Raw genomic sequence first — 25,472 nt, 5'->3', positions numbered from 1 at the left:
CCTTTCTACCTCTTCCCTTTCTACTTGATGAAATTCGAACATGCATTGCCTCTCCTTCATGATACAATCTTTTATAAGGGTATATGACGCTGTCGGACCTGCGGTAGGGTATTTTAGGGCCAGCCTTTGGTATGTTAGTTTTCCTAATGAGTGCAACCAAGTTATGATCACTGTAACCTAGTGCCACTGATACAGCTTTAGAACAATGTTCAGCCATGTTAGTAAAAATGTGATCGATACAAGTTGATGATGTGATACTGGACCTATTAGTGAACGTTCTGGTTGGTAATGTCATAACTTGGGTCAGGTTACATATGTTGGCAACAGAAATACGTTTCTTTCTCATTGGACAGTTGGTGTTCAAAAAAATCATATATATTTCTGTCCCTCCTGAACAAATTGTATCCATGTATAGAGATCTCAGCATCCTCAAAAAAAGAGTCCAAGTGAGTCTCTGATATTGCCAATACATGAATATTGTTTGACTGCACTAGACAGCATATTTCATGAATTTTGTTCCTTAAACTGCATATTTTCAAGTAAGCAATTAACAGACCTTTCTTTGGTAGATTTACAGTATTTATATGTCCAAACATGAATCAGCAGTTGGAATCTGAGAGAGATATCCTCAGTTAGTGTGTGTGTGTGTGTGTGTGTGTGTGTGTGTGTGTGTGTGTGTGTGTGTGTGTGTGTGTGTGTGTGTGTGTGTGTGTGTGTGTGTGTGTGTGTGTGTGTGTGTGTGTGTGTGTGTGTGTGTGTAAGGCTGGAATTACTTGTGTCTGTCGCTCCTCCTAACTCCATGGGAGGGAGGGTGAACAATCTGTTTGTCATACCATAGATATGCTATGTCACCTCGTTCTCTTGCAGCCTTCATGGCTGGTTTTAGTTCCTTTCTTCTTTGACGGACTGCATCTGACAAATCCTCATTGATGAAGACGAAGGAACCTTTAAGGCGTTTGGCTTTTTCAAGGACTGAAAGCTTATCCTTGAACCTGAGAAATGTCACTACAATTGGCCTGGGTCTGGTTCCATTGGCACCACCATTGGCGCCACTAGTGACCCCTGGTTTCCCAGACCGGTGAGCACTTTCCAGCTCAACCTGTTGATCCAGTTGTAGCTCCTCAGAAAACAGCTTTCGAACTTTGCCCTCTGATTCAGCCCATGTCCCACTTTGGCTCTACTGGATACCATCTTTTACAAGATTATTTCTCCTCGATTGTCCATCCAGATAATCAGCCTTCCCAGACATGTTCTGGGGGCCTACCCTGACTGGTGATTTCATTCTGCCTTCCCAGACATGTTCTGGGGGCCCTCCCTGATTGTGGTGATTTCATTCTGCCTTCCCAGACATGTTCTGGAGGCCCTCCCTGACTGTGGTGATTTCATTCTGCCTTCCCAGACATGTTCTGGAGGCCCTCCCTGACTGTGGTGATTTCATTCTGCCTTCCCAGACATGTTCTGGAGGGCCTCCCTGACTGTGGTGATTTCATTCTGCCTTCCCAGACATGTTCTGGAGGGCCTCCCTGACTGTGGTGATTTCATTCTGCCTTCCCAGACATGTTCTGGAGGCCCTCCCTGACTGTGGTGATTTCATTCTGCCTTCCCAGACATGTTCTGGAGGGCCTCCCTGACTGTAGTGATTTCATTCTGCCTTCCCAGACAGGTTCTGGAGGCCCTCCCTGACTGTGGTGATTTCATTCTGCCTTCCCAGACATGTTCTGGAGGCCCTCCCTGACTGTGGTGATTTCATTCCGCATAGAGGAACAGTTTCTGGAAAGTGTATCCTGTGTGGTCTTCAATACATTCACATCCTTCGGTGTGAACTGAAGGCTTGTTTTAATGTCTTGTACATATTCTGTCAGGTCGTCCAGCCATTTGTTGGTAGACTCCATGATCATTTGTATGAAGCTTTTAAAGTTATTTTCCTGCAAAAGTATCATTTCCTTATAGAAAACGTTCTGCTTCTCCAAGAGTTCAAGTACCTGCCCAGCAGAGATGTGATCCTCGCCATTTTTCGGAGGCATGATAGTAATGATAGTAGGACGAGCCCTCTATTCACTCCGTGAAACGAGAGACGCCAGCAGTAGAAACCTCTGGAAATCGGTGGTCCTAAAAACGAGACAAATTGAAGTACGGTCCTAGCCACAAGGGCTAACTGCTTCGAGTGCTTGGTATCCAGCAATAGTAGCCCAGGTTGCCTAGCTTGATAGCTAGCAGCTAGGCTAGCTGCTTTGCCAATGTATTACCACCTTGTTTGAGCTAGGATCCCTGGACATATATCAGCGGTCCCAGCATTAACACTAACTGCGTCCCAGGATCCAGATATGAATAGGAAAACTATTGTAAACTTTTATTAGCTAACTAGGTAATTTGTTGTTAAAGTAAAACAAACAGAGTCTCTAGTCTTGTTGTACTGCTCATATTGAAGTGGAAGAGGTTAGCTAATTGACAATTAAATACCAGGAACTGACCCACCAAAAACCTGAAGAGGTGGGAAAAGGGTGGTGGTTTTATCAGAAGAGTTAATAAGAAACATTACTGCATTGGGGCTTTTCAGTTTCAGGTTGATTTAGTGTGAGTGGTGTGTTGGGTAGGCATAGATCGTGGCATTGATTATTCCATTGGTCCCATTGTACCAAGGAAGCTAAGATTCAATCATTTCAGCATTAACCCACGATAACCATCAACTGTGCTGTGTCGGAGGTGACAGGTATCTTAGGTTGAATCTAGGCTGTGGCCTTTGACTGCCGGAAATGTTTTGTGCCACAAAAATAGAAAATAAGTAATGGTAGTGCTTCTTTAGTGCCAACCTTTCTTGAATCACAACAACAACGCCACCCCTGAGAGACTATCTGTACTTAAAGGTTCCCAGCATCTTACAAGTTCAAGTCCTGTAATCATTCGCAATATGTTCTCAAGAAGAAGAAATTCCTGCCTGCAAATTGATTGCTTTCAAGCTTTCTCTATTTCATTTACATACCAACATTCTTAAAAGCCAATTTATGTAACTCTTAAGACCTTGGTAGCCCAATGTCATTGTTCTCATTGGTTGATTGGGAATCCATGGTGGCACCTTTCAACATCCAGTAAATATTTCCTCTAGCAACATCGAGTGACAGTTTTGAGTGTCAGTCTATCCAACAAATAGGCTAAGGCTATGTTTCCTCAAATCAATAGTGAAGCTGCATAGTCTTGACTGGTTAGTTGCTGTCCATGGTCCTGACGTGCTAGGGGACCTTACATAGCTGACATAAAGTGGCTACTCCCGACTGTAAACATGAATAAAAGCATAGATGTGGTTCAGAACACCGGGCTCTGTTGCTGGGCTGTGCACTGAGTAGACCGACTACATGTCTACTGTTGAATAAGTGCATGTATGAAAACAAACGGTTGAACGTTTATTGTAAAAATTGTCACGCACTTACTTTCCAAGGATAGACGTTTGTCATAATTGGTCTATTTCTGTGTTGAAGTCGTGCAGGGTCCAATATTGAAACTAGAAATATCGTAGTAGGCTATACCTCGTGCACCTGACGTCACATTATTGACATCAGTAGCTGTGCGCGAGCGAGCAGCCTGTAGCTTAAATACCAGCAGCGGCAGGTGCAGTTGTAGAAACAACACAAACCAAAGCACATTGTTGTGGGAAATGTTGGAAACGGCTGGTAGAAGACTTGTGTTCTGTGGTGTCGTAGGCTACGTTTTTTTATATATATATATTGCTTTTGATGTGTTCATAACTTGTGAAGAGACACTTCTGGACATTTTCGGGTGGGAACGTTTCTAAGAAGTTGAAGCTATCAAGCTATTTTGTTTCAGTTAGGAATTATGAATAATTCCGTCTATGGCGATGGCTCGAACATTTCAGAACTAGTTCAACCGCTCTGTGTCTCCCACAACCAAAGCACTTTCCCGCCACTGCGACTGGAATCAAAATCGCTGGTCACTTCAGCCACTATGTTCGCTTTTGGAGTCATGGGGAACCTCATTGCCATTGTTGTGTTATGCATCTCAAAGAAAGAGCAGAAGGAGACCACTTTCTATACGCTGGTTGTTGGAATGGCTATCACGGACCTGTTGGGCACCTGTTTCACCAGCCCGGTGGTTATCGCCACCTACATAGCCCAGAGGTGGCCCGGTGGAGAGCTACTGTGTGACTTTTTCTCGTTCTCTATGCTCTTTTTCGGCTCGGCTGGAATGTCCATTCTGTGCGCTATGGCAGTGGAACGATACCTGGCCATAAACCACGCGTATCTTTACTCCCAATACATTGACCGGACGACGGCGCGTTTGGCGCTCATGGGCATCTACCTAGCTAACATTGTGCTGTGCATCATGCCCAGCTTTGGTTTCGGGAAGCATGTGCGCCACTTCCCGGGCACTTGGTGTTTTTTGGACTGGAGGGCGACGGACCCCCTCGCTGCCTCGTACTCGTTTCTGTATGGCGGGTTCATGTTGGTGTTGATTGCGGTGACAGTTCTGTGCAACTTCGCAGTGTGTCGGTCACTTGTGGGGATGAGCCAGAAGACGCGGATAGTGAGAGCGAAGGTGTCCGCGCAAGTAGGCTCACGGCGCGTGTTCCTGCCCTCCGTCACCTGCCCGTCTGCGGCTGAGATCCAAATGTTCTGGCTGCTGATATTTATGACCATCGTTTTCCTGGTGTGCTCCATTCCTTTGGTGGTAAGTGAAATGCTAATATTGGAAATATAATTTAAAACACAGACACAAATTAATAGTATATTGCTGAAAATTGGTTTGCTTTTTCCACATATACAACTTTTATATATCAATCTGACAGGTGCGCATCTTTGTAAACCAGCTGTATGGTCCTTCCAACATCTGTGCCGGAGTGAATCCAGATTACCGCAGTGATCTGATGGCCATTCGCTTCGCCTCGTTCAACCCCATTCTGGACCCCTGGGTATACATCCTCTGTAGGAAGAACCTGTTGGTCAAGGGCTGTGAGAGGGTAAAGAAGACAGTTGGACAAGTCAAGGCGGGCCGCGGGCGTAATTTAGGCTGGGTTGGCACTAGCAATCATCATTCACTCCCGTCGTTTGAACACAGCAACGAGACCAGTTACGCGTCATTACGCACGACCAACTACAGAAACGATTCGGAGAACCAGGTTACCACCAAAAATAAATCGTTTACAGACTTTACCATGCGACAAGCCTGGGACCTTGACACGGCGCAGGCGAACTTCCATCCGTTTAGTGTAGACCAGACTACCGTGATCGGTTTCGAGGCGGAGATAGCGGTGGTGTCCAAACCGGCCATGATCGCGTCACAGCTCGGAAGCAGCGAGGCGCTTCCGGAGATGTGCTCACCAGCAGGTCTTCATAGCCACGTAAGTAAAGTGGACATAGTCACCTGTACTTTCAGCACACTAAGCTCCTGTCAATCGGAGAAGTGCCTCTGATCAACTGTTTCCCAACAAACATACATGTTTTCATATAGACTTACAGCAAATGTCTGAGATGCTGAACACAGACAGCCAGACAGACACAGGTCATTTACCTTGATGCAGCCTACAGGCCAGATTACAAAGGCTGGGCTTCTGCACACAGAAGATTTTACAAAATGGACCCATTTGGACATTTTAAGATGCACTTTATGAATCTGTAACGTGATTGTACTATGATCATATTCTAAGGGGACCATATACACCTACTTGCCTTCAACACAGCATTATCTTTATGCTTTTTGAATTCAATGAATTTAAGAATGACATTTTTACACAGTGGTCCATTTTATTTGATCTTCTCAATATATTCAGATATCAGTCTTTGATATATGTCTTTTTTTCTGTTAAATGATGCGCACAACTTAATGCAGACAGACAATAATGCACTGGCTTAATCACCTATTGGAAATGATGCTTCTTTCTGTGCCATTCCAGTGTTGCATGCAGAGAATAGTAACTGAATGTACCAACATGTCCAACTTAGTTTTGTACTGTTTCATATTTTTGATAACATAACTGTGAGTGATGATTAACTTTCCTATTTAAATGTGTTTTAAAGCTATTTGAACATTTATTGTGAACTCTTTTGAAAAATATACATCATTAGTGTTGTGCATTTTTGTATTAATGGGGAATTAAATCAGCTAAACAGCACACGTTGTTTCCTGAAATATGTTTAACTAAATGCACTTCATGACTAGTGTGTGAATGACATAACAAGCAAGTTACGGAAAGCACACATTTAAAGCTGATCAAGGTTAAACAAGATCGGTTCCGACAACAGTTCAGAGTCATGGAGACATCAAGTGACTTGTCATCAAGTTGTGGTCTAATTTATTAAATGAAGCATGGCTCCATACATGTTTTTGGTGTTGTTTATTGCCTATTCTTTTCCTGAGAACAATATCAATGAACACTTGTGTTGAGAGATCGTTAACCTAATAATGGTCACACACTCTGAGACCATTGATGACAAGTGTGAAGGAGTGTGATGCCCTCTTGAGATGAATAGTGTGAAGGAGTGTGATGCCCTCTTGAGATGAAAAGTGTGAAGGAGTGTGATGCCCTCTTGAGATGAAAAGTGTGAAGGAGTGTGATGCCCTCTTGAGATGAATAGTGTGAAGGAGTGTGATGCCCTCTTGAGATGAATAGTGTGAAGGAGTGTGATGCCCTCTTGAGATGAATAGTGTGAAGGAGTGTGATGCCCTCTTGAGATGAAAAGTGTGAACTGAACACCTTTTGCTCCATGTTCTTGTATTTATATATCCAACCTGTAGGGAGCACTATAACACCTGTAAAACAACTCGAGCTGAAAAGGACCGTCTCCATGGGTATATTTACAACAGTCTTCATTTACAACTCTCGCCTCTATTTCTGCATTGATCTGAAAGAAGTGGACATGCGAAAGCAAAATCCCACTTTCTTGTGTTTTCTTTCCTGTTTCAGGTCAATGTAGATGAATGATTTTTTATTTATTTTTATTTTACCTTTATTTAACTAGGCAAGTCAGTTAAGAACAAATTCTTATTTTCAATGACGGCCTAGGAACAGTGGGTTAACTGCCTGTTCAAGGGCAGAACGACAGATTTTGTACCTTGTCAGCTCGGGGATTTGAACCTTTCAGTTACTAGTCCAATGCTCTAACCACTAGGCTACTCTGCCGCCCCTATGATGGTGAGATATAGGACTCCCAACCCAGCAGAGGTGAAGCAAGGGTTATGGGGTCAACCTTGGAAAGAATAAGAAATCCATTGTATATTTAGAAATACTTTATTCCTACACAGAATAATGCCATTGTACAAAAATACAGGAAACCATTTCAATAATGATTATTATAATAATAACATTAATAATATTGACTGTAATATTGCTCTGAAATACTGAAACAACAATGACAAATAACTCAACTAAGCTTGTAACCTGGTAAAGTTTTCCACCTCTGGACTATTAACTTCCTTTGTGTGAAATGAGACATACTCAATGTTGACATCAGGGTTGGCTAGGTTACTTTCTAAATGTAGTCTGTTACAGTTAGTAGTTACCTGTCCAAACACTTTCATTTGTAAGGTAACTTTTGGATTACCCCAACTCAGTAAAGTAATCTGATTACTTTGTTCCTTTTAGTTTACTTTCCCCTTAAGTAGCACTAGAAGAGGACAACAAATGAATATTACCAATTGAATGTCATCTATTGCAGGATGTTAGAGTTTAAATAGCCCACCATATGTGGATGTTATATTTGACTTTATGGGTTGGTTATGTAGGCTTCTTCTAACACATTGCTTTCTACTGCAATACAGATAATAATACGATTTCGCTAAATCTTTACTTTTAAAACCAAAGTCTGGCAGATTTTCAGTCATTCCAATTATCTTAATACCCCTTCATCTTCAAGAATAGGACTTGGATATATGGAAATATAGATGAGCCAAATTGTTTTACCTGAGCATAACCCAAAAACGAAGGACTTGTTGATTATGATTGTGTTGTCATAGAGGACTGATTGGGCTCGTTGCTTCGAGTTTAAAAAGAAATGCTGCTCTCATGGAATCGCATGCTTTGAGCACTACCGAAAAATGAATGCATATGCTGCATTTATAGGCCTATTATTTACGTTTTTGTTGGTGGCACTTTGATATTTCGATCATTTGCAGCTGTTTAATTTAATTACGTCTACTAAAAGTGCGCTAGTGTGAGCATGTGTTCATTTGACCTATGGACATGTTTTTTTTATCAACACGAATTATATTGTGCAATAAAATCCCCACTTGTGGTCTCCTTCAATTCAACTAGTTTTGACAGTATGGAGCACAATACCATGGAGGAGTTTAGAATGGAGGAACTCCTTTAAACTTGTATTCCATTGGCTGGGATCGGCATTATATATGCAGCTGTTGCAAGAGCGCATTTTTCACTGGCTGTCAACTGGTCACAAAAACAATGATTGATAGTCAATTTAGACTTCTTCATTTCCACCATTATTGGGTTAAAATACACATATACACGTGTGAACAGACATCCACAACAACCACAATCCGTAAGGCAAATAGCGAAATGAGAGAGCACCAGTGTGATTCACATCAATGCACTATGTAGATAACATTAATAAGTGATTTCGGTATGGCCTGTGGGCTACACCACTGTTGTCTTCTTTACCGCCTTGTGCTTATTTAAATGGTATAATCTTTGGATGGCGACAGCAGTAGCACCATTGGAAGACGTAGCTTGCTTGCACTGTAGCCAACAAAAGCCCATGCCTGCTCTTTTACCACGACCCATCATCAAACACTTTTGGTGTGTCAACATAGTGATCTCAGACTCAAGCGGAAACACGTGTATTTTCGGCTTTTTTCAATGCTGATTTGAACGTAATTGTGAAAACGGAAAGGTTTCATAAATACTTTGTAAACACATTCCACAGCCATCAATGTCTGTCATAGGTGTGTGTACACGTGTGCTTGTGAGCAATGAAGAGAAAGAGGAAGAATGCTGTAGCATGCCACAATCTACATGGGTTTGCTTACACTGTATAATCTACTGTGTGTGAGTGTTGTGGATTTCTCAGTGGTGTAAAGTACTTAATTAAGTAAAAAAGTAGTTTTGGGGGGTATCTGTACATTACTTCACTATTTATGACACCCAAAAGTACTCCTTACATTTTAATGATTAGCAGGAGAGGAAAATGGTCTAATTCACACACATCAAGAAAATGTCCCTGGTCATCCCGACTGCCTCTGATCTGGCGGACTCACTAAACACATACTTTGTTTGTAAATTATGTTTGTGTTGGAGCGTGCCCCTGGCTATCTATACATTTAAAAAACAATAAAATGGTGCTGTCTGGTTTGCTTAATATAAGGAATTTGAAATTATTTATACTCTTACTTTTGATACTTAAGTATATTTGAGCAATTCCATTTACTTTTGATACTTAAGTATATGTATAACCAAATACTTTTAGACTTTTACTCAAATAGGATGTTACTGGGCGACTTTTACTTGAGTCATTTTCTATGAAGGTATCTTTACTTTTACTCAGGTATGACAATTGGGTACTTTTTCCCCCACTGGGGTGTCTTTAGATATTGTTTTTAGATGTATATATTGGTCCAGAAAATCTATATACCAAACATTATTAAGATGGGGCTCCCGAGTGGTGCAGCAGTCTAAGGCACTGCATCTCAGTGCTAGAGGTGTCACTACAGACCCTGGTTCGATTCCAGGCTGTATCACAACCGGTTATGATTGGGAGTCCCATAGGGCGGCGCACAATTGGCCCAGCGTCATCCCGGTTAGGGTTTGGCCGGGGTAGGCCGTCATTGTAAATAAAAATGTGTTCTTAACTGACTTGCCTAGTTAAATAAAAGTTAAATAAAATAAAATAAAGATCTGATCCTTTGAACATTCACATGACTTGACCAAAGAGGAACTATTGTACGATACAGAAACGTCTGTAGTTTACGAACAACAATGAGTTGAATCATATATTTGGGGTTTGAACAGGTCACATAACAATACTATATGCTTTTCAACTATTTCATTCTGAAATGTATTTCAAAATACATAGTCATATTAATTACTTTTTCAGATTTTCTCAAAATCCCAATTTTGATTGTCATTATTTGTGTCCTCTTGCAGTCACTATGTTGACGCCAAATTTCAATGTGTCCTGTCTAGACACTTGCAGTAACTATGTTGATGCCACATTTCAATGTGTCCTGTCTAGACACTTGCAGTAACTATGTTGACACCACATTTCAATGTGTCCTGTCTAGACACTTGCAGTAACTATGTTGATGCCACATTTCAATGTGTCCTGTCTAGACACTTGCAGTAACTATGTTGACGCCACATTTCAATGTGTCCTGTCTAGACACTTGCAGTAACTATGTTGACGCCACATTTCAATGTGTCCTGTCTAGACACTTGCAGTAACTATGTTGACACCACATTTCATGCATTTACACCAAACAGAATTTGTTCAGTGGTGCATTTTGATATTGTACTAAATATAGTACAAGGACGTGAATGGGGTCAAAGTAATCCTAGAAGTAATCATTTTGTTTTCAAAAGTATCTGTAATCTGATAACAATAGTTTTGCTGTTAACGTAACGGATTACAGTTTATAAAGAATGTAATCCGCTACATGTAATCCGCTACATGTAATCCGCTACATGTAATCCGCTACATGTAATCCGCTACTCCCCCAACCCTGGTTGAGGTTCTTGCCACTTCTTCTGATCTTTTTGATGTTTCAAAACAACATCCCACACAATTCAATGACAAAGGACCCAGCAACACAACCCACAGGATATGTGATCATGACAATAAATATAAATCTACAGTCCATCTCATATGAAACAATAATAAATAAATAACTTATTTGTAATAAATATGTTGGTTATAATACAGTAATTCAAAGGGATGCATGGCATCCATTTGGTAGAGTTCAAGTCAACGCTCAAAAATGCAATTATGGTATGAAAGATCTCTGTTTTGAAGGAATTAACATACTGTATGTTGACATTGTCAAAAGTGTTTTGAGCTTGTCGACCTGTTGTCAAATGCAATGAGATGTGGTCCTCTTTGAGACCTTTGAGTCAATATAGTCTTATACATATCCCAACTGCTGTGAATATTCAAATCCCACCATTGTGTGGTCACCGTCTTGCCATTTACTCATGACAGTTTCCCATTGCCAACAAATCCACTTATCCTCAACAGGAAATTGACAACGGGAAGAGGCGTGGCCTCGCTCCACCATCATAGACACTACAGAATCTCCATTCTGCTTTGTACTGGGGACCAGCACCGCTGCATATGTTTCGGTGCGACCACTTCTGCCCTTCCAGAACCCAGAGGCTCTCCCTAGACCCAGCCTCAACGGCGAGCCACCATCTGTATATTCTCAGGCAGGGGTGAGTGACAGCCAGTCGCCACCCCCTCCTATTCTCCCTCCTCCAGGCTGGCTCCCTCAGCCCATACACATGCAGCTGGCCGCCGACAGTGACTGGATGGTCTGCCACGCGGTGTGGGCGTCCATGAAGGACACGGGCTCGTAGCTGTCGGGCCGGCAGCAGGGGTGGGCGCTGACTCGCCGGGAGGTCCTCCGCGGCAGGGACCCGTCCTCCATCAGGGCCCTTAGAGCCAGGTCGTAGTTGGTCCTGGACGACTGGCAGGAGCCCACGCAAAACTTGAATAGGACGATCTCGTCTGAGTCGAAGCCCAGGCCCAAGTCCCGCACCCGCATCTCCCGTTTCTCCACCCTGCAGTCTGGGCTGCTCTGCTGGGGCTGCCGGCCCTTCCCTTTGCCCTTTCTATCCCTCTCTTTCTTCTTCCTCCTCTTCTTTTTCTTGGCTGAGCCTTTTGGTTCGGCGTCGGAGTTGCGAGGGGAACGTCTCCCCCACCGGCCACTAGGGTGGTCGTCCACTTCGTCCATCACAGAGAGGTCAGGGGGAGAGAGGTCAGGAGGGAGGTCAGGAGGGAGGTCAGGAGGGAGGTCAGGAGAGAGAGAGAGAGAGAGAGAGAGAGAGAGAGAGAGAGAGAGAGAGATTTAGCCATAATTCTTCTTCTTTTTAATTTTCTTTTATTTAAATTCAATTTATTGACCTGAAAATTAGACAATACAATAGCAGTAGTGTTGTACTTAATTTTCTGAAATGCTGTACAATTGCTTTGGCATTATCTACAAATTGTACTTCATGCCAATAAAGCAATATGAATTTGATAGAGAGAGAGAAAGTTAAGATCAGTGGCTTATACTCTAGAATCGTGTTGCACACCCTTCGTTTACTCTTCTCTTTTCATGGAGAACATCATGCCTGATTAAGTGCAAGGTTTAAATTTAAGGTCCTGTTGAACATGTAGATCTAGTTCCACTCTTACCATAGAGGCCATGCCAGGGGGAGTACGGGTCACTCTTCTCCTCTTGTTCCTCATCCACCTCAGGTAGAGTGTCTGGGAGCTGCCTTTCCCCCATACCTCCCACCAGTCCCACAGCCTGGACAGAGTCTGCCTCCAAACCAGCGCCCATACAGGCCCCCTCCACCAGGGGCAGCAGAGAGACAACAACCCACAGCAGCACCTACAGGAGAGGACAGTCCATGAGAATTGGTACACGGAGCAGAGGACCAATGCAGCCAACAATATGACAACTATAAATAAGGAGGATGATAAATATGCTGATTATGGATGATGAAGTAAATCATGATGAATCTGGTGGTTATTATGATGACGGTAAAGCTAATAAGTAACTCACCTTCACATTCCTCAGGTGGTAAGATGCACCTGCTGATGGTCTGGTGGTCACCCCTGGTCTGTCTCTCCTCCTCGTCCTCCATCTTGGCCCACCTGGAGAGAAAGCAGAACAAGGCCTCGCTTTGTCAATTGTCCCGACCTTAAGAACACACTCTTACAAGAATAACATAAACGAACAACATGATGCGGGTTGCTAGTGTCATCTTGTCGGTACATACAGACACAGAACGGCTCCTGTCCAGATAAAGGCTACCTGCAGTCAGATACCAGTCAAATACTTATTTAGAAGGAGGTAGAGCTGGTTCTGTTGAAGGGGAACACGGGGATCACATACAGTGGTGATGCTTCACAGAGATCTTAGAGGAAACCACAGAGATCTTAGAGGAAACCACAGAGATGAGGAGGTCTTGATAAGGGGTTTGAGCATGGATTAAATGTAGATGTTTATATAGGAGGCGTACGGTGTGATCGGGTTAGCTATATGTCAATGATAGCTCCGCACATCTCTCCTAAGGACTATTACTGTAAAGAACCTTCAAAGGCTCAAACACACATTTGACTGGCGTTCAGCACATCAGCTGAAGGTCCCTGGTTTGACCCCGGGTTTTCGGCACCAACTTTGAGGTGAACAGTAAAGGAAAACAAACAAGTAAATAGCACTAATAGTGCAGATTCGCACTCACTGAACTTGAAGACAGATTATGCTCAAAAAAAAGAAAGGGTGCTTGTTCCACTTAATTTGTTAAGACAGTCAAGCACCTTTTGCTAGAACAGCAGACTATTACATAAATACAGCTCAGAAACAGAAACCAGTCACATCACCTTTCCGTCTCTCTCCAAAGGGCTGAGGTGTCACTTTAGATTCATGGATCCAGCATCCTACACTACATTCATCTTCCATCCTACTGGTTCTCTCTGTCCTCTCAGCTCTCCATATATACCCCAGCTGATGTGCCATTTAAGTAACACCATAGGAAACGTTCACATGTGGAGGGAGTGACTAGAAACAACTCGTGTTCTCGAGAAAATCTTTATTCAATCTCCTCTGGGAATCTCAAAGCCCATTTAAGATTCGACATCATCAACAGATGGTATGGCGAAACAAAATTCAGCCCAGAGAGACCAAAAACAGCGACACATAACATAACGTGATTCAGTGAAAACAAGCATAGGCCTATCTATATAAGATGCATCAACAGTAATCTATCATCCATCAGATAGAAGCGAGGTATGTAAACTCTGCGGCAATGTTTCTAAATACAACCCTCAGGGTACGTCTCCAGTGGCACCCTATTCCCTTCATAGTGTACTACTTTTGGCCAAGGCCCACAGGGACCTTGGTTAAAAATAGGGCTCTGGTCAAGCGAAGTGCTCCATCAATGGAATAGGGTGCCATGTGGGAAGCATCCTAGACAATCATCACAATGCTATCTTTACCCAGGACGAGGGAGTACTGACAAGATGACAGTACAAATGTTACGATAGGGTCTGTGTGTGCATCTCCAACCTGCTTCAGAGGCTTGACTATATCAATATAGTTACTGAGAAACAGTAAGTCAAATCAGGGCCAGGGAGAATGCAGACGTCTGTCTCTTACAAAATGGAACCTGAAAAGCAGAGGGAAATGTGTGTGTGTGTTTGTGTGTATGCGGAGAGTGCAATCCAACTCCCTCTCCCCTAACCTGATTTAAAAGCTGACCAGAGTGAGAGAGAGAGAGGCTAAAGGGGCTTTTTCAACAGATCCCCTCTTGGTCCCTTGAGAGGCCTTGTTTTGAGTCCTTAATGCCACAGCTGGGAGCATTTAGCCTCCTTAAGCCTTGTATGCTGGGTGTATGTGGGCCTGTCTGCCCGGCTCATTTCTCCCCATCGCTCTGGAGCTGTTTACAGCCCAACGCCTCCAGCCCCTCAGGGGGTAGAAGGTGGAGGTGGGCTAGCCGAGTCCTGAAGACCTCCAGAACTCCAGATCTTCATAGCCTGTGTTCATGGTGTGTGTGTGTGTGTGTGAGAAGTGTGTGTGTGTGTATGTCTGTGTGTGTGTGATTGGCCTCACTGGTCTGATTAAAGGCTTTGGTTTGGTCAGCAGCCTCTTCATTCGCAGAACTGAAACAAGGAGAGGTGATTGCTTGTCACCTTATATTTGTGTTGTTGGTACAGTTTCCTCCCCTTATTGAATACACCCACGAATTACAGTACCAGTCAACAGTTTGGACACACCTACTCATTCAAGGGTTTTTCTTAGTTTGACTATTTTCTATATTGTAGAATATTAGTGAAGACATCATCACTATAAAATAACACATATGGAATCATGTAGTAACCAAAAAAGTGTGATGGAGTGCTGCATCAGATGACCTGACCTCCACAATCGCCCAACCTCAACCCAATTGAGATGGACTGGGATGAGTTGAACTGCAGAGTGAAGGAAAAACAGCCAACGAGTGCTCAACATATGTGGGAACTCCTTCAAGACTGTTGGAAAAGCATTCCAAGTGAAGCTGTTTGAGAGAATGCTAAGAGTGTGCAAAGCTGTAATCAAGGCAAAGGTTGGCTACTTTGAAGAATCTAAAATCTAAAATATATTTTGATTTGTTTAACACTTTTTTGGTTACTACATGGTTCCATATGTGCTATTTCATAGTTTTGATGTCAATATAGAAAATAGTCAAATTAAGAAAAACCCTTGAATGAGTAGGTGTGTCCAAATGTTTGACTGGTACTGTACGTACACATTGAATTGTAAATTTGCTCTGAGTAAGGTTAGGTTTGCAATGAGATGGGAAGAAAAATGTAAGCTATCCTTATTGATGAGGGTGGCAGGTAGCCTAGCGGTTAAGAGCTTTGGGTCACTAAACGAAAGGTCGCTGGTTCGAAACCCCAAGCCGACTAGGTGAACTAAATCTGTCGATGTGCCCTTGAGCAAGGCACTTAACCTTAATTGCTTCTGTAAGTTGCTCTGGATAAGAGCATCTGCTAAATGACTGAAATTTTTATATACAAATATTGTAAACAATATTAAACAATAAATAATTACACATTCATAGTAAATAAACTAAGTTGATATTTGCTCTTGGCTAGAGTGTGTTCCACCCAAGACTAATATATGGACAAATGATATTGCTTGAACATAAACGTGTTTCACATTATCATCACTGAGTTGGGTATAGCTAGCTATATCCATAACTACTTTGGAATTTTAGTTAGTGGTGGTTAAAGTTAACTGAAGTTTGAAGTGGCTGAAGAAAACCAGACCATGGATTACAGTTTCTCCAGGTCAATAGACTACTTTTAAGGTGAGGAACCATCTAACATCGAGTTGTAAAATCCTGAACTTCGCCTTTAACAGCCCAGATCCAGTCTCTCCAGAACAGAACAATCTTCTATAAGGAAGCCCATTAGAGGTGTTCTATCCTCCAGCATTACCTGTCACAGACAGAGCCCTACAGCAGGGGGGACGGACCTCACTAAATCACCATCACAATAAAAGGGGAGAAAGAGGAGATTCAATTACTAGCCACTATCGTGTCTTCCCCTGATCCTTACCAGACACACTTTTATCTGGTACAGACACTTCCATAACACCTATGATGATATACACGGCATGTATGTTCCTTATTCATTCTGGTTCCTGTGCAAACCTGTTCTAATATGTCCAGTCCATCAAGTCAGAACAGACCATTTGTACACCTGGCGGTTGACAACTTGTTGCTTTTCAGATTCTGTACTATGCTGGTAGCAAACACACACACCCATAATCTCCACAGTCCCGTACTGTGTGTTCTTATGTGTTAAAGTGGTGGGTTTGGGTTTGATTCATCCCAAAGTGGTGGGTTCGGGTTCGATTCATACCCTCCCTCACATCACTTCTTGTTGAACGCGGAACGAGGAAGAGCTGCGGTTTTGAGTTTTTGGAAAGTTTGTTGTTTGAAAGTGTATTGGAAAGTTCTTGGTAGCTAGCTAGCTTCTTAGTTTGGATCCCGCGACGCATTTGGCATCAGTTGCTGGGACTGCTTGTCTCTTTCCAGTGATCCTGCCGACCAAGGACGGGTCTGAGGAGCTATCTGGCGTCGAAGCTAGCCTAGCTGCTAGCTAGCTGCATATCAATCTAGCAGGGTAGCCTTGAGCGCAGCCCACAACGCGGTTAGCCATTATGGTTGGACTGCGGAGCGGCCCGGGTTTGTGTCTGTCTAGATCCCTGCTGTTTGTTGTTTTCAATCTTCGCTGTGACCTGCCCTGTCTGGAACTGCGAGGAGTAACAGCATAACCTACGTTGCTAGCTACCATGACAAAGGCCAAAGCCAGCGGGAGTACTGTTGAGGACAGTGGTGTCTCTCTATCACACGTGTAGGATCCTTTAAACTAACAAAAAGAAACTACAGTACAAGCAAATGTTACAACAACAAGACATCAGCTTCAAGTGTTTTGCCAAATACTTGTGGAGTCAACTAATAAAAGAATGAACGAGCTGACCAGAGAGGTCCAGGGCCTGAAGAATAGTTTGCAGTTCTCCCAGGGTCAGCTCGATGAGTTGAAGAACGGCAAAATGACAGCAATCTGTAAGTCATTGAGAGAGGACATCAGTTCTGTGTGTGAATCCATGATAACAATGACGGATAAATCTCGAGGGACAATCAAGGCGGAACAACATGGTTGTGGATGGAATTGCAGAATCTCCACATGAGACCTGGACAGAGTCTGAGGACAAAGTGAGGGAATTGATCTCTAAGACATTGAAGATGGACCACAGGAAGATTGAGGTGGAGCACGCCCACAGGACTGGAAAACCCACCACCGGCCCAGATGACAGACCCAGGCCAATAGTGGTCAAGTTTCTGAGTTTCAAGGACATGGTAGCTGTTCTGGAAAGAGCCAAGTACTGGAGAGGAACTTATATCTTCCTCAATGAGGACAATCCTGAAGCTGTGCGCCAAAAGAGGAAAGAACTGATCCCAGTCATGAAAGCTGCCAGAGCGAGTGGGGACATTGCTTACATCCGCTATGACAGGCTCAAGCCTGGAAGGGATGAGAGAGCCAAGCCTATGGGTTCGTAGCTTCAAATTTGCAGCACACACACACACCAATTGATTAATGGACTGCAGAATGTGCTTTGTTTGCTCTTTTCAGTATTATGTCTATCTCTGATAAGCTACCCAGGAAAGGGCTGAAAATAGCCCATATTAATATTTGTGGCCTTAGAGTTAAGGTTAATGAAATCAATAACTTGTTAACATCAGATAACATTCATATATTAGCCATTTCTGAGACTCACTTAAATAATACATTTGATGATACATCAGGAGCGATACAAGGATATAGCATCTATAGAAGAGACAGAAATGCTAATGGGGGAGGTGTTGCTGTATATATTCAGAGCCATATCCCTGTAATGCTTAGAGAAGATCTTATGTCAAGTGTTATTGAAGTGTTGTGGTTGCAGGTTCACTTGGAACATCTAAAGCCTTTTCTTTTGGGGTGTTGCTATAGGCTAACAGTCAGTATCTCAATAATACGTGTGAAATGTTTGATAGTGTATGTGATATAAACAGAGAGTTCTACTTTCTTGGGGATCTGAATATTGACTGGTTTTCGTCAAGCTTCTTTACCTTAACCAGTGCCTGTCATCTGGTTCAGGTTATTAATCAACCTATCAGGGTGTTTACAAACACTACAGGAAGAAGACAATCCACATGTATCGATCACATTTTTACTAATACTGTAGAACTTTGTTCGAAAGCTGTATCCGTACACATTGGATGCAGTGAACACAATATAGTGGCTATATGCAGGAAAGCCAAAGTTACATAAACTGGGCCTAAAATAGTGTATAAGAGATCATACAAAATATTTTGCTGTGACTCTTGTGTGGATGATGTTGAAAATATTTGTTGGTCTGATGTGATTATTGAGGAGCATCCAGACGCTGCACTTGATGAATTTATGAAATTGCTTCTTCCAATTATTGATAAACATCCACCTGTTAAGAAACAGACTGTTAGAACTGTTAAGGATCCATGGATTGATGAGGAATTGAAAAACTGTATGGTTGAAAGAGATGGGGCAAAGGGAGTGGCAATTAAGTCTGGCTGCACATCTGACTGGCTTACTTACAACAAATTGAGAAATTATGTGATGGAATGTGATAAAGAATGATGAAAAAAAACTTTGGAGTACTTTAAAAGAAATTATGGGCAGAAAGACAAATTCAACTCCATCTTTCATCCAATCAGATGGCTTATTCATCATGAAAAATTTGATGTTGCCAATTATTTTATTGATGATTTCATTGGCAAAGTGGGCAAATTTAGACAGGAAATGCCAACAACGACCAGTGAGCAATTGTATTCATGCAAAGGAAAGTTTGAATTTTGTAAAGTTAGAAAAATTATTGTTATCGATCAATAATGACAAACCTGGCATTGACAATTTAGATGGAAAGCTACTGAGGATGGTAGCTGACTCTCCTATCTGTCATATTTTTAATCTGAGCCAAGAGGAAAGTCTTTGTCCTCAGGCCTGGAGGGAAGCCAAAGTCATTCCGCTACCCAACAGTGGTAAAGCAGCCTTTACTGGTTCTAACAGCAGACCTATCAGCTTGCTGCCAGCTCTTAGCAAACTGTTGGAAAAATTGTGTTTGACCAAATACAATGCTATTTCTCTGTAAACAAATTAACAACAGACTTTCAGCATGCTTATAGAGAAGGGCACTCAACATGTACTGCACTGACACAACTGATTGATGATTGGCTGAAAGAAATTGATAATAAGAAGATTGTGAGAGCTTTACTGTTAGATTTCAGTGCAGCCTTTGATATTATTGACCATAAGCTGTTGTTGAAAAACTTATGTGTTATGGCTTTTCAACCTCTGCCATATTGTGGATTCAGAGCTATCTACGGTATCTAATAGAACTCAAAGGGTTTTCATTAATGGAAGCTTCTCTAATGTCAAGCATGTAAAGTGTGGTGTCCCGCAGGTCAGCTCTCTAGGCCATCTACTCTTTTCTATTTGTACCAATGACCTGCCACTGGTATTAAACAAAGCATGTGTGTCCATGTATGCTGATGATTCATCTATATAGCATCAGCAACCACAGCTAATGAAGTCACTGAAACCCTTAACAAAGAGTTGCAGTCTGTTTTGGAATGGGTTGCCAGTAATAAACTGGTCCAGAACATCTCTAAAACTAAGAACATTTGTATTTGGTACAAATCATTCCTTAAGTTCTAGACCTCAGCTAAATCTGGTAATGAATGGTGTGGCTGTTGAACAAGTTGAGGAGACTAAATTACTTGGCGTTACTTTAGATTGTAAACTATCATGGTCAAAACATATAGATTCAATGGTTGTAAAGATGGGGAGAGGACTGTCTGTAATAAAGAGATGCTCTGCTTTTTTTGACACTACACTCCAAAAAGCAAGTTCTACAGGCTCTAGTTTTATCTTATCTTGATTATTGTCCAGCCGTGTGGTCCAGTGCTGCAAGGAAAGACCTAGTTAAGCTGCAGCTGGCCCAGAACAGAGCGGCACGCTTTTCTCTTAATTGTAATCAGAGGGCTGATATAAATACTATGCATGCCAGTCTCTCTTGGCTAAGAGTTGAGGAGAGACTGACTGCATCACCTTCTTTTTATAAGAAACGATGTGTTGAAAATCCCAAATTGTTTGCATAGTCAACTTATACACAGCTCTGACACACACACTTAGCCCACCAGACATGCCACCAGGGGTCTTTTCACAGTCCTCAAATCCAGAACAAACTCAAGAAAGCGTACAGTATTATATCTCATATTGCTCAAATAAACAGAAAACCTGGTTTCAAAAAACAGATAAAGCAACACATCGTGGCCCAACGCCTCTCCCCTATTTGACCTAGATCATTTGTGTGTATTCATTCATATGTAGGCTATGTTTGCCTTTAAAAAAAATAGTTATTTGAGCTGTTCTTGTCTATTGATGTTCTGTATTGTGTCATTCTCTATTGTGTTTCATGTTTTCTGTGGACCCCAGGAAGAGTACCTGCTGCTTTTGCAACAGCTAATGGGGATCCTAATAAAATACCAAATACCACTCTGACCACAATGTGCCAGATATGTCCTTCTAACTGACGCTAGACTAAACTGTAGTCAGCAGCGACAAAACCAGAGGATCTGATTATGCTGCATAATCCCCTAATGCTTTCCAGGCTGGAGAGAGGAGGAGGTAATTGCTTGTTAGTGCCAGTTTCCACTCTTTAGCTCAGCTGTCGCCTGTCAAAAACCCACAGAACTCTGCCTAAAATGAGAAACAGATACCTGCCAATGTTTGCGGCTCAGATAACCCTGGTCAGAAGCAGCCAATCAGAAGGTGTGTACAACACTTCCCTGGGCTGGAGATCCCTGGAGGAGATGCTAGCTAGAGTATCCGGATAGTCAGTGTGCTTTCTTGCATTGAAGAGTTCTATGAAAGTTAGTCTCTGGTGAGCAAGATATGGTTTTGGGTTCTACTTACTGGAGACTTTTCTGCCCTATGTGACCATCTTGACATAGTCTTAGGTAAGAGGGCTGTATTTCTCAGGTATATCACACAAAGATACACAACAGAAGAGCCATTACATATCAGATCAAAGACGGCTAATGAGATATTACTGCTATCATTCATACTAAGAGATTAGTATCAAAAGTGCTTTATCAAGCTGAACAGACCCAGCCTGGTGCCATATATATTTGTGTCTTCTTGCCAACTCCTAAGGTAACTGTCACACCACATTGACACATTCATTTTCATGCTAGGCATTGGCAAGACAGCACAAACAGATCTGAGATCAGGCTATACCAGCGCAGGGTCATTGTTAAGACACCCATGAGGACTGAAGACTAAGGTAAGAGAGGGTCCACTATCAATGTTTTGGACATAGTGGCTCTGGATGGGAGAGAGAGTAGTACAACAGAACTTCAACCCTTAAAGCTGAGAGAAGCATAAGGTGAAACAGCGCCACTGGTCACCCCAGGCGCATTTGTTATGTTTCTGACCTAAACTGGGATATGCCTAAACCCCTGGTTGTCCTACAATCTAAACTAGATGCCCTCAATCTCATACAAATTATCAAGGAATTTACCAGGTACAACCATACATCTGTAACCATGGGCACCCTCTTAGATATCATCCTGATCAACTAGCCCTCTAAATACACCTCTGTCTTCAACCAGGATCTCAGCGATCACTGCCTCATTGCCTGTGTCCGTAATGGGTCCGCGGTCAAACGACCACCCCTCATCACTGTCAAACGCTCCCTAAAACACTTCAGCGAGCAGGCCTTTCTAATCGATGTGGCCCGGGTATCCTGGAAGGACATTGACCTCATCCCGTCAGTAGGGGATGCCTGGTGGCACTTTAAAAGTGCTTTCCTCACCATCTTAAATAAGCATGCCCCACTCAAAAAATGTAGAACTAAGAACAGATATAGGCCCTGGTTCACCCCAGACTTGACTGCCTTTGACCAGCACAAAAACATCCTGTGGCATTCTGCATTAGCATCGTATAGCCCCTGTGATATGCAACTTTTCGAGGAAGTCAGGAACCAATATACTCTGTCAGTTAGGAAAGCGAAGGCTAGCTTTTTCAAATAGAAATTTGCATCCTGTAGCAATAATTCCCAAACCTTTTGGGACACTGTAACGTCCATGAAGAATAAGAGCACCTCCTCCCAGCTGCACACTGCACTAAGGCAAGGAAGCACTGTCACCAACGATAAATCTACGATAATCAAAAATATCAATATGTATTTTTCTACTGCTGGCCATGCTTTCCACCTGGCTAGCCCTACCCCAGCCATCAGCTCTGCACCCCCCGCTGCAACTTGCCCAAGTTCCCCCCCCACGCTTCTCCTTCACCCAAATCTCTGAAAGAGTTGCAAAATCTGGATCCCTAAAAATCAGCTGGGCTCGGCCCTCTCTTTCTAAAATTATCCGCCGAAATTGTTGAAACCCCTATTTTCTAGCCTCTCTTTCGTATCATCTGAGATTCCCGAAGATTGGAAAGCTTCCGCGGTCATCCCCCTCTTCTGTTCTAAAATCTTGGAAAGTCAAGATAACAAACAGATCACCGACCATTTAGAATCCCACCGTACCTACTCCACTATGCAATCTGGTTTCAGAGCTGGTCATGGGTGCACCTCAGCCAAGCTCAAGGTCCTAAACAATATCATCATAACCGCCATCGATAAAAGACAGTACTGTGCAGCCCTCTTCATCAACCTGGCCAAGGGTTTTGACTCTGTCAATCACATCATTCTTATCGGCAGACTCCACAGCCTTGGTTTCTCAAATGACTGCCTCACCTGGTTCACCAACTACTTCTCAGATAGAGTTCAGTGTGACAAGTCGGAGGGCCTGTTGTCCGGAACTCTGGCAGTCTCTATGGGGGTGCCCCAGGGTTAAATTCTCAGGCCGACTCTTTTCTCTGTATATATGAATGTTGTTGCTCTTTCTGCTGGTGATTCTCTGATCCACTTCAACGCAGACGACACCATTCTGTATACATCTGGCCCTTCTTTGGACACTGTGTTAACAAACCTCCAAACAAGCTTCAATGCCATACAATACTCCTTCCGTGGCCTCCAACTGCTTTTAAATGCTAGTAAAACTAAGTGCATGCTCTTCAACCGATTGCTGCCCGCACCCTCCCACACGACTAGCATCACTACTCTGGACAGTTCTCACTTAGAATATGTGGACAACTACAAATACCTAGGTGTCTGGTTAGACTGTAAACTCTCCTTCCAGACTCACATTAAGCATCTCCAGTCCAAAATGAAATATAGAATCGGCTTCCTATTTCACAACAAGGCCTCCTTCACTCATGCTGCCAAACATACCCGTGTAAAACTGACTATCCTACCGATTCTTGACTTCGGCGATGTAATTTACAAAATAGCCCCCAACACTCTACTCAGCAAACTGGATGTAGTCTATCATAGTGCCATCCATTTTGTCACCAAAGCCCCATATACTACCAACCATTGTGACCTGTATGCTCTCGGCCCTCGCTACATATTCGTCGACAAACCCACTGGCTCCAGGTCATCTATAAGTCTTTGCTAGGTAAAGCCCTGCCTTATCTCAGCTCACTGGTCACCATAGCAACACCCACCCATAGCACGCTCTCCAGCAGGTATATTTCACTGGTCACCATAGCAACACCCACCCATAGCACGCACTCCAGCAGGTATATTTCACTGGTCATCCCCAAAGCCAACACATCCTTTGTCCGCCTTTCCTTCCAGTTCTCTGCTGCCAATGACTGGAACGAATTGCAAAAATTACTGAAGCTGGAGTCTTATATCTCCCTCTCTTAAGCATCAGCTGTCAGAGCAGTTTACCGATCACTGTACCTGTACACAGCCAATCTGTAAATAGCACACCCAACTGCCTCATCCCCATATTGTTATTTATCTTCTTGCTCTTTTACACCCCAGTATCTCCACTTGCACGTCATCATTGCACATCTATCACTCCAGTGTTCATATTAAATTGTAATTGTTTTGCCTCTATGGCCTATTTATTGCCTTACCTCCCTACTCTTCTACATTTGCACTCACTGTACATATATTTTTCTACTATGTTATTGACTGTACATTTGTTTATGTGTAACTCTGTGTTGTTGTTTTTGTCGCACTGCTTTGCTTTATCTTGGCCAGGTCGCAGTTGTAAATGAGAACTTGTTCTCAACTGGCCTACCTGGTTAAATAAAGGTGTTCTCAACTGGCCTACCTGGTTAAATAAAGGTGTTCTCAACTGGCCTACCTGGTTAAATAAAGGTGTTCTCAACTGGCCTACCTGGTTAAATAAAGGTGTTCTCAACTGGCCTACCTGGTTAAATAAAGGTTAAATAAAAATAAAATAAAAAGGGAGAGACAGAGGGAGAATGAGAGAGATAGGGAGAGTGGGAGAGAGAGAATGAGAGAGATAGGGAGAGTGGGAGAGGGAGAATGAGAGAGATAGGGAGAGAGGGAGAATGAGAGAGAGAGGAAGAGTTGGAGAGGGAGAATGAGAGAGATAGGGAGAGTGGGAGAGGGAGAGAGAGAGGGATAATGAGAGTGGGAGAATGAGAAAGGGAGAGAGGGAGAGACAGAGGGAGAATGAGAGAGATAGGGAGAGTGGGAGAGGGAGAATGAGAGAGATAGGGAGAGTGGGAGAGGGTGAATGAGAGAGAGAGGGAGAGTGGGAGAGAGAGAATGAGAGAGATAGGGAGAGTGGGAGAGGGAGAATGAGAGAGAGAGGAAGAGTTGGAGAGGGAGAATGAGAGAGATAGGGAGAGTGGGAGAGGGAGAGAGAGAGGGATAATGAGAGTGGGAGAATGAGAAAGGGAGAGAGGGAGAGAGAGGGAGAGTGGGAGAGGGAGAATGAGAGAGAGAGGGAGAGTGGGAGAGGGAGAATGAGAGAGATAGGGAGAGTGGGAGAGGGAGAATGAGAGAGATAGGGAGAGTGGGAGAGGGAGAATGAGAGAATGAGAGAGATAGGGAGAGTGGGAGAGGGAGAATGAGAGAGATAGGGAGAGTGGGAGAGGGAGAATGAGAGAGATAGGGAGAGTGGGAGAGAGAGAATGAGAGAGATAGGGAGAGTGGGAGAGGGAGAATGAGAGAGAGAGGAAGAGTTGGAGAGGGAGAATGAGAGAGATAGGGAGAGTGGGAGAGGGAGAGAGAGAGGGATAATGAGAGTGGGAGAATGAGAAAGGGAGAGAGGGAGAGAGAGGGAGAGTGGGAGAGGGAGAATG

General features: G+C 43.1%; 2 protein-coding genes across 2 annotated transcripts; one reads left to right on the top strand and one right to left on the bottom strand.

Annotated features, from left to right (window-relative positions):
- The first annotated feature begins 3,773 nt into the window (after positions 1–3,773).
- On the top strand, positions 3,774–5,733 carry LOC109871825 (prostaglandin E2 receptor EP4 subtype-like). Its single transcript, XM_020462840.2, has 2 exons — positions 3,774–4,680; positions 4,799–5,733. Exons 1-2 carry the CDS (start codon positions 3,829–3,831, stop codon positions 5,420–5,422), a joined length of 1,476 nt encoding a protein of 491 aa, XP_020318429.1. The 5' UTR covers positions 3,774–3,828; the 3' UTR covers positions 5,423–5,733.
- Positions 5,734–11,442: 5,709 nt separating this feature from the next.
- Positions 11,443–11,907, bottom strand: LOC109871823 (artemin-like). The gene has a single exon (XM_020462839.1). It carries the CDS (start codon positions 11,905–11,907, stop codon positions 11,443–11,445), a length of 465 nt encoding a protein of 154 aa, XP_020318428.1.
- Positions 11,908–25,472: the final 13,565 nt, after the last annotated feature.

The sequence above is a fragment of the Oncorhynchus kisutch genome, linkage group LG27 (genome assembly GCF_002021735.2).
Source record: "Oncorhynchus kisutch isolate 150728-3 linkage group LG27, Okis_V2, whole genome shotgun sequence".
Taxonomy (NCBI): domain Eukaryota; kingdom Metazoa; phylum Chordata; class Actinopteri; order Salmoniformes; family Salmonidae; genus Oncorhynchus; species Oncorhynchus kisutch.
Note: the sequence above shows the minus strand (reverse complement) of the source record. Positions and strands in the feature narration are given on the sequence as shown.